A 12735-nucleotide genomic window follows, 5' to 3' on the forward strand; every position below is an offset into this window, starting at 1 on the left:
TTGTCTGTTGAATACATAAAAGTGTACAACAAGGTTGATGTTTCTGGAGGTGTCTGTAACATGAACATTATTTAGCTTTAAGAGATAAATGACCAAAACAAGGGAAAATACAGTTCGGTGTTTCCAAATGTAAAATAATGCACTTCCTGAAAAGGAATCTTAGGTCAATTATTGTATTGGCAGTTCTATGTTAGCCTGGAATTTGGAAGATAGATATTTAGGTGTAGTGATTGTAGTGGTTCAAGATGAATGTTTGTTTACATAGCTAGAGGTATCACCAGTAGGAAGAGGGAAATTGTGATCCTGCTGTGTAAAGTTCTAATGAAATTACCTCTAGAATACTGTGTTTAGTAGAGATGAGTGAACTTCCAGTAATTCAATTTTATCACAAACTTCTCGGCTCGGCGTTTGCTGACTTTAGCCTGCATAAATTAGTTTAGCTTTAAGGTGCTCCGATGGGCTGGAAAAGGTGGATACAGTCCTAGGGGACTCTCTCCTAGGACTGTATCCACCTTTTCCAGCCCACCGGAGCACATGAAAGCTGAACTAATTTATGCAGGCTAAAGTCAGCAAACGCCGAGCCGAGAACTTTGTGACGAATGGAATTACTTGAAGTTCGCTCATCTCTAGTGTTTAGTTCTGGAGACCTCACTTAAAAAAAGATATTGATGAAAGACAGGCTACAAAAATGGCAATTCCAGTTCACCTCTGGCATCAGAATATGCATAAAAATTTTACGTGTCCCATTCTGAGCTAAAAACTTGACTACAGAATTGAAGATACGAATTTGGACTTCTGCCTCTGTAGTCTTACACAGGTCTTGGGCTCGGAAGGTGCAGTGAAAATTGAGAAGCTTATCCTGCTGTTGGAGCAAAAATTGACTTACGCTTTAAGCATGAAATTTATAAAGTAAGACTTAAAGAACTCAATAACATATTTAATGAAACCATTAAATATGTTAATATGTTAAGGGGCAAATAAGGTTAAAGAGGGAAGTGTTTTTGTTTTTTAATGTTTTTTTTATAAGAAACTGAAAACAGGAACAAGGGGGGCTCAAACTGGGGTTAGTTTGGGGAGAATCAGAAACAATATCAAATAATATTATTTAACTGAAAAGTTAAATCTGCTAGGTTCTTAGCAGGGACTTTAAAAGTGCATGGAATGGCCATATATGTATCATAAAAATGAAAGGAAATAATATAAGAACTACACGAATTATGTGGCCATCTGTCATCATCAATTTTCTGTTCTTCATTTCTTTTCTTCAAAATTTTAACTTAATTTTCAGTACATAATAAATAAACAAAACTTGTGGTTGTTTGCATATAATTCTAAGGCTATTCTGTTTTGAAATTATGCATAAAAATGTATTGTTTGAAATATGTTTGGACAACAAATACATCCTATGTCAACAAATATACTATGTAATTGTTTTTTTTTTTTGGTTTTTTTCGTGGGAGGGAGGGGGGAGTTGGGGGCAAGAGGCACTCTCACACACTTTTGGAATGATATAAATTTAGGGAGCCAACATAATTGTATTATGTCTTGCACAGGGCCTGAGGTGGTCGTGTGTGATGCATGGTATAACAGAATATTAAACAATATAGGAAGTAAAAAGAAAAAAAAAATATTATGTTCTGGAGATTTTAAGAATGATTACTCTTTATGTCATATGGTATTCTCACATAGATAATGCTGTTTTTAATAGATAAAAAAATACATAAATAAATAAACAGATAAATTAATAAATAAATATATAAATAAATGTGTGTATGGAGCAATAACAGTTCGGCACTGCGATGACACTCAGATCCTCAACACTGTGTATGGACTAAGTCCTATTGTGAAGTGTATAGTGGTGCTCTGACTTCAAGTGCAGCAAGCAACATATAGAAAAAGACTTCAAAAAATGGTCGGCACTCACCACGTCTTCTGAAGAGTGGCCTCAGTTTAAGCACACTCTAGTACGAAACAGTGCTGTCACCTTGTGGTACCCCCCCCCCCCTCTCTGTATGTCTTCCTCCCCTGTACTGGACATGTGAGTATTAATAAAGAAGATACTCTTAAGAAGATGTGGTGAGTGCCGAACATTTTTTGAAGTCTTTTTTCTATATATAAATAAATGATCAAATATACTGCATTTATTAATGTACGCAATCATATTCAACTTGAGTGTTCGACCATAGTGAACGTTGACAAAATACTATAACCCTTAGAAGTCAAATAGAACCCTGATGTTCAGGCTGTGGTTTCCTCAGTGGGGAGACTGTGCAAGTTTATTAAGTTTATTAAAGATATAAAAATAGGTATTTTGATGAAGTGCATGTGTAAGTTTTATCAGCAAATTGGATACTGTTATATTAAAGTGCAGCTAAACATTTCTATATTACCAATGAAAAATATTTTTCAGGATATTTATTTTACTTCTAATAATTTTCAAAGATGAAGCTTATAATACACTTATATCTAGGCCAGACTCACTTTATAACATGAGGGGAAAGACCTTCCTTATCATTTTATTTGGGTAATATTAATGTGTTATTTATTTTTAGTCAGCAACTCTTCATGAAATCTAATTGTTCAGAGATCTCAATAACTAATACAGGAGAATATGTCATTGTCAGTCATTATAATACCTCCGTAGAACTCAATTTTAGAAACTGAATTCATGTGCAAATAGTGCAACAAGAGCTATAAGTTTAACTTAGTCATAGTAGCGGTCATTTTTTTTAATACGATGACCTATTTCATTATTTACAAACAGACATGCACATTACACCGACTTATACAAACAAAATACACTTATTTGTGACAATAGAATAAACTTACTAAAAGTTGTAGATTTTTAATAGATTACATGGATATCCTGAATATGTAGAACATATGGGATATCAGTAGTGTATATTACTGATGCCAAACTACTTCTAAGAAAAGTACATTAAATTCACAACAATACCATTGTACAATGTGTTTCTTTGCACAAACTCATTGGCCTTCATTGCCTTTGCCTGCAGGAGCCATTGATTTCCTCCCATACAAACATAAAATGTTTTAAGACAAGCCTAGATTTTTTTTGTTGTCAATGGGAAGTAACTCAACTGTGAATAAGTTATACCCTAGTCTTTAGTTAAAGAGCATTTTCCTAATGCTCAAGGTCAAACGGTATTCCATATTCCGTAAAAAGCCCAAGTGCGTACCAAGGTTACCATGTATTGTGCAGGTAAAGTAAATCCTATGCCGTATTTGTGTTTATCAATCTATTAGATTACCTCTAATTCCTTAAAATATTTAGAGTAAATTTTGTACAAGTGATGTGAGGTACTGTTTCATTTTCCTTTTGACAAGTACAATACGTAAGTAAAGGTCCAGAAGGACAACACAGATATTCAAAGACTATAAACAATGCTTTAAAAAATGTAAATCTATGTCTGAATTGTTCAGCTCACTTCTTTTTCAAAATAAATTAAACTATATAATTAAAAAATATTTTGTATAATAAAATTAGTGCTTTTTTCTAAACTAAGGAGAGTAAGATAATTAATTGAAAATGGCATTGTTGTTGTTTCACATGATTCACATTGTGAATGCTTCAGCTTTTCATGGATAGAAGACATACTACTCTTTTTCTTTTACTGAAAATTACCATTGTTAAAAGGGCAAGCTTTTCCTAATTTATTTTCTACCATTATGACTGACCTATACTGCTTCAGCAGATGTATCTGTGGACACAGACATGGTCACTTTGGCAATCTTAACAGTGCTTTTAATGCAGCTTTCAGCTGCTCTGTGGGCATTGTTAGCATGTCTATTCTGACAGTCTGACTCCATGCTGTTATCAAGAGGTTGTGCAGTCCCTTGACACGCAGGGAACATGCTACAAAATGCATTTCTTAAGTCTTTGCTTCGAAGGGCATAGATGATGGGATTCACAGTTGAATTAAGCAAGCAAAGCATGCTGCAGAAGGCAAACACTGTCTTTACTGTCTTGTTCATCTTCCCAAAAACATCATAAACCATAATAGCAAGAAGAGGACCCCAACAAATTATTAACACCACCAATATAAGGACCAGTGTCTTGGCTAACCTAATATCCATACGAGTCTGGTCCGGTCTAGTGATGTGCACCTTGCCATCTTCTGATGTGTGAACTATGATGCTTTTTTGAGTACCACGTTGTAGCATTCTCACAGCGTGGTGGTGAGCTTTCCATAATATATACATATATGCATACACTATAAACAGCAAGAGAACACTGGTTATCCCAATCCAACACATTAAATATGATTCATCAATAAGGGGGAAAATATCTGAGCATACGGATTTTAGCAACTTGCAATTCCATCCAAACAGAGGAAGAACAGCTATGACTATAGCTATGGTCCACATCATACAGAATGCAATGACAGCTTTTGTCCTCGTGACTATTCTTTTATAAGACAAAGGCCTATGTATCGAGATGTACCTGTCTATTGCAGTAAGAAACAGACTGCCAACTGAGGCTGTAAAGGAAGCAGTGACGCCTCCTAGTTTGAACAGAAAAACATTAGGACTGTCTATCCGATGAAAAACATGAAAATCAACAAAACTGTAGACAAAAATGACACTGCCTAGAAGATCAGCCACTGCCAAGCTGCCAATAAAATGATAGGAGGGTCTGCATCTCAGACTACGTGAGTACAAGATGACACAAAGCACAAGCATATTTTCCAGGACAGTAAATGTACCCAAGGTTATGGAAAGAGCAGCAATAACTAGCTGTTGACTTGGATTAAGAATCATAAAGCATTCCATGTCCATGAAGTTGTTCCCACACTGTACATTGTCTTCACCATCTTTAAGAGAAGTAATTGTCTTGTTGAAATAATCACTTGCATTAAATGGATCCAGATGTGGACTACTTTGACCATCAATTATTTTTTCTTGAAATGAGGATAAAGCCATTTTCTGTGGGAAATAACCCAGTTTTGAAATATCACCCTTTGTGTCTTCATATTGAACTTCATTTGGTCCCATGTATAAAAGGTCAGTTGTAATTGTTCTGAATGTAGTGTCCGCCAGGCCATCCAAGATAGACTTCATTACCTCAGACTTAAGTTAAAATTCTTCCAGAGGAAAGAATGGAGAGGATGATCACCACCTGAAGGAAACAACATAAAACATGGTAAGTAAATAAAGTAACTGTGGATAATTCTAAAGGGGCTTGGATTTAGTTATAGTTAAAATGATCTTCTTTTGATTAAAAAAAACAAAACTAAATTGGTATGTATTGTGTGTGTGTGTCCCCCGAACAGCTCCCACTGCAGCTTTCATTTCCTCAGCTTCCCATACTCTGCTACTCTTGTCTTCTGCCTGCTCCCAAGATGACAGACAGCTCGAAGCAGGACCTTCAACCAATCACTGGCCTCAGCATTGTCCTGTCTAGGCCAGTGATTGGCTGAGCCAGCAGGTAGCCCCAAGTTTTATTCTTGGAAGCAGGTAATTGACAGGAGCAGTGGAAGACAGGAAGGGGAAGAAACAGGAGGTGAAGCTGGACCTGGATCTGGAGGAAAGGTATCTTTTTAATTTTTTAACTTTTTTATTTTTTCTACAGCCCCAGCACTAGTAACTTTTTTTTAAATGCTGGAATACCTCTGTAAAGCAGATCTGTCAGGTTTCTTATACAGTGGTCCCTCAACATATGATATTAATTGGTTCCAGGAGAACCATCATATGTTGAAACCATCATATGTCGAGTACATATGTCTATGTAAAAATGGTAATTGGTTCTGGGGCCTCGGAACCATTGTATGTTGAATACATATCTCTATGGAAAACTGCTAATTGGTTCTGGGATGACCATTGTATGTGGAGTGTATGGGGAGTGTTTAACAAACCAGGGTGCCTCCAGCTGTTGCACAACTACAACTCCCAGCATGCATGTACAGCCATTGACTGTCTGGGCATGCTAGGAGTTATAGTTTTGCAACAGCTGGAGGCACACTGATAGGGAAACATTGATGTATGGGGTGTATTGTGTGTATATGTATTGTATGTGATGTGTGACATTGCATACAGTACTGTACAGTTCTTTAAATACCTTCAGGGGGGGACAGAATGTCCTCCATTACGATCCTGCCGACTACAGCTCTATAGGAAAGGAAGGGGAGGGCAGCCAGCAGCTCATTGGATGCCTGCAGCAAGATGCTGCAGGCTATTGGCTATAGCTGCACTCGGGGGGGGGGGGGGGGCTTACACGGAGCTCACAGTGGAAGCCTGCATGAGTTAGCAGGACAGCATGTGAGTAACAGGAGGCAGAACGGGGCACACGGGGCACATTAAACAACTATCTGTCAGTTGCTGAAGTTGTCAGCGCTGTCAGATAGCTGTTTGTACAATGGCCCCGATACACAGCAGCATCATATGTCGATGCTGCCTTCAACATACGATGGGCTCTGAGAGGCCATCATATGTAGAAATGATCATATGTCGGGGCCATCATAAGTCGGGGGGTCACTGTACTGCCATATGTATGTGCAGCACTGAACAAAAAGATATACTGGTTTTCTATGATTAGACACTTAGTAGCAGATTTAATAATAATAATGTTGTAAAGACCTACTTCCATGAATAAAACATGGAATATAAGGACATAAAAGTGCACGACTGATATAGTTCCAGTAGAAGTTATATCCTGAGTCTTTATGTCCGTCATGTGGCCAGGACAGATTTTTATCCGCTAGATATCAAGTTACAAGTATTTAGAAAAATGATATAACATAAAAAAAAAAATATATATTTCTATAACATATAATTGTGGAAGAGACCATTTACTTCTGTAACTGAAATGGCAGACAGAATAAAGTTAATATCATAATGTTATATACATATATACTGTGCAGAGGTCAGGTTACACTTTTGCTTACAAAAAAGTACTAAGTCCGCAACTACTTCCAATCTTCTGCAATGCCCTGCATAAGTAGAGCATGTAAGGAATTCCCTGCACTCTATTTTAATCTACTGGAGCTGGAGGTATTTCCACTCTTTGGTTTACACTTTTGCTTACACAATTTACCCCAATTTACAGCAAATTATACAATTTTTTAAATTACTGGTTTATCATACATTTGAATTTAAAAAACCTGTAATACTAGATGGCAAATAGTACTAGTATAACATCTTTCCATTTTGGTACTTGGTACACCCATTTTCGACTTATAAGTTAGTGCTCCGTCCTCCATCAAAAAAAGGAAAGAAATTTCTTTCTCACATGCATCTAAAATGGCTAAAGGAGATATTGCTATAATTTGTAAATATATGATGATTTTCTAGCATGGAGAAGGTTAGAGTCAGAACTGAAGTAAAAATAATATAAATGATATGGAAGAAAAGTAAATTTTACAACTGTACAAAACTTGGTAGGCAACCAAAACTTTCTGGTACACAATACTTAAATTCTTAGTAAAAAGTAGGAAAGGTCAAGTTTCACTCTTGCTTTGAGTAGGAAAAAGTTTATAGGTGCATATACTTCCACTATCAAATCAATGCTTTGGGGCTTTACCAGGGTAACGCTGTGAACCTTAAACTCAACTTTAATGATCAGTGCTGCTGCCAAGGTTGATAAAGTCATGGGAAGTATCATAAAAGGCATAGAGACTTTGTAATGTCTGTTTTTGTATTTTTCTGTCTTAGGGTCTGTTTAGACACTAGTTTTTATGTCTGAGCAGTTTCTGTGCTGTTCTTTCCAGGGTTGGAAGAGTTAAAGTGTACCTTTACGCCCAATGCACTTTAGTGCAGGAAGGGACCGGCACCGTGGTTGTTGATCTGCCATTTAGGGTGGATGGGCAAGTAGGCAGAGAGAGTGTTTCTAGGGACAGCTTAGGGCTCACACTCCCTGCCCATCCCTTCAGTCATGACAGAATCACCAGCCCACCTACTTGCTCTTATGCCACTTTCTGTGTTCCTGGTTATTGTTTTCAAGTGGACCAGATGCAAGGACCTATTTGGCCTGTTCTGGAAGCCAGAGTTGGGGTACCTCCGTTCCAGAGCCAAGCATCTGCATCCAGGTGGAAATTGTGGAGCCACCTGGGCACCCAGGTATTTTTTGTAAAAAAAAAATACTGATTTATGTTTTGCTTGTCTTGTGTTTTTTTAAGAGGGTCTGGTGGTCCCTCTTTAAAGGGGAGGGGGGGGGGGAAATGTAATGTCTGTTTTGGGGTTTTTGTATTTTTTCTGTCTTGGTTTTTTTATGTCCGAGTAGTTTCTGTGCTGTTCTTCCCAGGGTTGGAGGAGTTAATGCTCTCACCCTATTGCAGCTCAGGTATGGCTTTAAAACCCGAACTCTCTTTGAACTCTGAGCTGGTGATTAGTGCTATTCTGACCATTTCTGGTTTATCTTGCACCTTGTATTTATCTTTTGATATATCTGAGTTTTAACTATGGATAATAGTCCTGTTTATGATATATATATATATATATATATAATATATATATATATATATATATATATATATATATATATATATATATATATTTTTTTTTTTTTTTTTTTTTTTTTTGTTTTGTCTGCTTGGTTTTATGTACATTTGTTGGTTTTTAGGATTGTGTATGTCCGTTCTACTTAGTCTGTGTTCACAATGTGAGTCTTGCTTGTACCTGTGCTGTGTATTTAGTATTCCTGTTTAGAGTCCTGATCCGTATTCCTCCATGTTTTGGAGTTTGGTTTTGAATTATTTCTGTTTGTTATCTTGATTCATAGTCTTCCTTGTTTTGGAGTTTGGTTTTGTAATATTCCTGTTTGCTCAGTTCAGTGTTTCCAGTGTGAGCTATGTTCTATGTTTCCTGACCTGTTTAGTGTTTTACCTTCAGTTCATCTGTTCATCCCCTACATCTCCTGGTTTCTGCTCTATACTGATTTCATATCTAGTCTTGTTCATTTATTCATATCTGCCTTTTATCTTGATTCCGGTTTCTGAACTGTATGTTAGTACGCTATATCCTGCTCTGTTTTTATATTTATAGCCTGTGTGGTTGTTTGCTTGTTTTCCCGTTATGTTTCTGTCCTGTCCCCGACTGTGTACAGTATTATGTGTGTACCTCTATGCCCAATGCACTTTAGCACAGGAAGGGACTGGCACCGTGTTTGTTGATCCACCGTTTAGGACGGATTGGCAAGTAGGCATGGAGAGTGTTTCTAGGGAAAGCTTAGGGCTCACTATCCCTGTTCATCCACTCAGTCATGACAGGCTTGTGACAAGAACATAGTTTAGTATAAATCACAAGTTAGCCCGACCCACAGGGTATTGTTTCCAATTTTGGGCACCTGTATATAAGAAGAATTTGGCTAAACTGGAGAGGGTGTAGAGGAGGGCAACCAAAATAATTGATGGTTTGTGGATTAGACCAAGACAGGTTATCAAGCTTGGGGTTATTTAGCTTGGTAAAAAAATACATTTTGGAGTGATCTAATCACAATGTACAAATATATGAAAGGACAGTATAAAGATCTTTTCAGTGATCTTTTTATAGCTAGGCCGGTAACCATGACAAGTAAACATCCTATTACATGCCCCCAAAATATTGATTTCCATGTAATACACAGACAAACTAACACTTTTTAGAGCAAGAAAGTGTATGTATGAACAGTGCTGTGAAAAAGTATTATCCCCTTTCCTGATGTTTTTTGTTGTTGTTCGTTTTTTGCACATTTGTCACACCTAAAGGAGTATTCCAGGATTTATTTTCTTCAGCCTTTCAGACAATGATTCCAAGTTATCATATGCTTCTATCACCTCTGTGCGCCACTCGTAGTGCTGTATTCTTTTATTTTCCTGTTATTTCTGACCTTTCTCAGCATTCAATGCAAACATAATATATTATGAATTAGAAGGTCTCCAGGGTTGGTGCTGAGCTGCAGTGGGTGGGCTGATAGCAGGGTAGAAGGGACTTACTAAGGTAATGCTATCCACCCACTGCAGCATAACCATGCTCCCCTGTAGACCATGTGACTATTGAATGCTGGGAAAGGTCAGAGACAAAAGGACAAGAAAAGTAAAAAGGGAAAATGTAGCAGAAGGAGGTAATAGAAGCTTATTACACAGTATTATAACTGAGCATTATGAGCTCAAAGGCTGAAGAAAAAAAAATATGAAATACTCCTTTAAATGTTTCAGATCATTAATAAAATTTTAGTATTATACAAAGATAACCCAATAAAACACAAAAGGCAGTTTTAATTGATCATTTCATTTATTATGGAAACATAGCTATCCAAATCCTAATGGCCCTATGTAAAAAAGTAATTGGCCCTATTGTTAAATAATTAAGAAAGTCAAACAAAATTATCCCAAAAACCCAGTAAAAACTCATCCAAAACTCACAGCAACATCTAAGAAACTGTAGACCTCATATTCCTCAGTTAAGGTCACTGTTCCTGAAGAAAGGTACTGGGCAAAAATGGTAAAAAATCACTCCTGACCAAGAACATAAATGCTTGTCTCACTTTTACCAAAAACATCTTGATGATATCCAAGACTTTTGGGGAAATATTCTGTGAACGGACAAGACTAAGTTGATCTTTTTGGAAGGTTTGCTCCCCATTAAATCTGGTGTAAAGGTAACACAGCATTTCAGAAAAAGAAGATCAAATGAAAGTCAAATATGGTGTTGGCAGCGTGACGGACTGGGGCTGCTTCACACCCTGGATGACTTGCTGTAATTCATGGAGAAGTAAAATGTCCAGGGATCCAAATAGGCATCCAAATTCTGGACTTGAATCCAATTGAGATCCTATGTCATGACCTTATAAAGGTGTTTCATGCTAAAAACTGTCCAATGTGGCTAAATTAAAACAATTCTGCAAAGAATGAACCAAAATTCCTCCACACGGATATGAAGGACTCATTCCCAGTGATTGCAACAACTTGATTCCAGTTGTTGCTGCTGAGGATGACACGACCAGTTACTTCTTCTTCATATAGGACCATGATGGTTTGGATAGCTTTTTACGATAATGTATGAAATCGTCACTTGAGCACAGCATTGTGTATTAATTTGGGTTATTTTTGTGTAATATTAAAATGTGTTTAATGATCTGAAACATTTAAGCGTGACAAATATGCAAAAATATAAGAAATTAGGGGCAAATACTGTTTCATACCATTGTTTGCCTGGAGTTTGCATAATCAGATATTCATGTTTCTTCTTAACCCCTTAAGGCCTGAATGCGTGTGGATACACCCGTGGGAATTTGGGTCCCCGCCGCTAGCCGGTCGGGGACCGGACTGGGATGCCTGCAGAAATCATTCACATCGCCAAGGGGGGTCCTGAGACCCTCCCATGTCAGCAATCAATGCAAATTGCCGCTCAATTCAGACCGGCGATCTGCGGCGATTCCGGATCATACGGCTCTTTGGTGTCCCGGAAAATAAGGGGGATTGGGGCTGTCCAAGACACCGTCAATCCACCTGAAGGGATAGGACTGAGGTGGCAAGGTTGTCCCCAGGGGAACTGTCCTCTGACCGGCGGTGGAGGTCAATTACCATCGGCGGCGGCAGTTACCAGCGGCGGCGATGATGTGCGGCTGACTCCCTGGTGCAGACTACAGAAGCCGGTGAGTTGCCTAGGAACATCTGGAGGGCTACAGTTTGGAGACCACTATACAATGGTCTCTAAACTGTAGCCCTCCAGATGTTGCTAAACTACAACTCCCAGTGTGCCCAGACAGCTGTTTGCTGTTTGGGCAAGCTGGGATTTGAAGTTTTGCAACAGCTGGAGGGCTACAGTTTGGAGATCACTGTGCAGTGGTCTCTAAACTGTGGCCCTCTAGATACTGCAAAGCTACCACTCCCAGCATGCCCACACAGCAGTTTGCTGTCTGGGGATGCTGGGATTTGTAGTCTTGCAACATCTGAAGGGCCACAGTTTGGAGATCACTGTGCGGTGATTTCTAAACCGCGACCCCCTAAGTCTTGCAAAACTACAACTCCCAGCCTGCACGAACAGCAAACGGCTGTCTTGCCATGCTGGGAGTTGTAGTTGCGTACCTTCAGCTGTTGTATAACTACATCTCCCAGCATGCTCTTCAGCGATGAGTACATGCTGGGAGTTGTAGTTTTGCAACAGCTGGAGGCACACTGGTTGGAAAATACTGAGTTAGGTAACAACCAGTGTGCCTCCAGCTGTTGCAAAAGTACAACTCCCAGCATGCATGGTCTGTCAGCGCATGCTGGTAGTTGTAGTTTTGCAACAGCTGGAGGTTACATTCACACGGGCGGGTTTACAGTGAGTTCTCAGCTTCAAGTTTAAGCTGTGGCAAATTTTCCTAGCGGGAAACTCCTAGCGGGAAACTCACTACACTACACTAACACATAATAAAGGGTAAAACACTACATAATACACCCCCTTACACTGTCCTTTCCCAAAAAAATAAAAAGTTTATCGTACGGCAGTGTTTCCAAAACGGAGCCTCCAGCTGTTGCAAAACAACAACTCCCAGCATTTCTGGAAAGCCACTGACTGTCCAGGCATGCTGGGAGTTTAGCAACAGCTGGAGGCACCCTGTTTGGGAATCACTGGCGTAGAATACCCTTATGTCCACCCCTATGCAATCCCTAATTTAGTCCTCAAATGCGCATGGCACTCTCTCACTTCGGAGCCCAGTCTTATTTCAAGGAAACAGTTTAGGGCCACATATGGGGTATTTCCGTACTCGGGAGCAATTGAGTTACAAATTTTGGGGGCATTTTTCTCCTTTTACCC

The 12735-nt window shown here is 38.7% G+C and overlaps 1 protein-coding gene across 3 annotated transcripts in view; it reads right to left on the reverse strand.

Annotated features, from left to right (window-relative positions):
* Positions 1-1428: 1428 nt before the first annotated feature.
* Positions 1429-12735, reverse strand: part of CNR1 (cannabinoid receptor 1) — a 155549-nt gene continuing 144242 nt past the window's right edge. For all 3 annotated transcript variants that reach the window (XM_056566084.1, XM_056566083.1, XM_056566082.1), the window contains one exon: positions 1429-5137. In XM_056566084.1, coding sequence (XP_056422059.1) covers positions 3697-5079 — 1383 coding nt within the window. In that variant the 5' untranslated portion in view covers positions 5080-5137 and the 3' untranslated portion in view covers positions 1429-3696. The remainder of the gene's footprint in view (positions 5138-12735) is intronic.

Source organism: Hyla sarda, chromosome 3 (assembly GCF_029499605.1).
Source record: "Hyla sarda isolate aHylSar1 chromosome 3, aHylSar1.hap1, whole genome shotgun sequence".
Lineage (NCBI taxonomy): Eukaryota > Metazoa > Chordata > Amphibia > Anura > Hylidae > Hyla > Hyla sarda.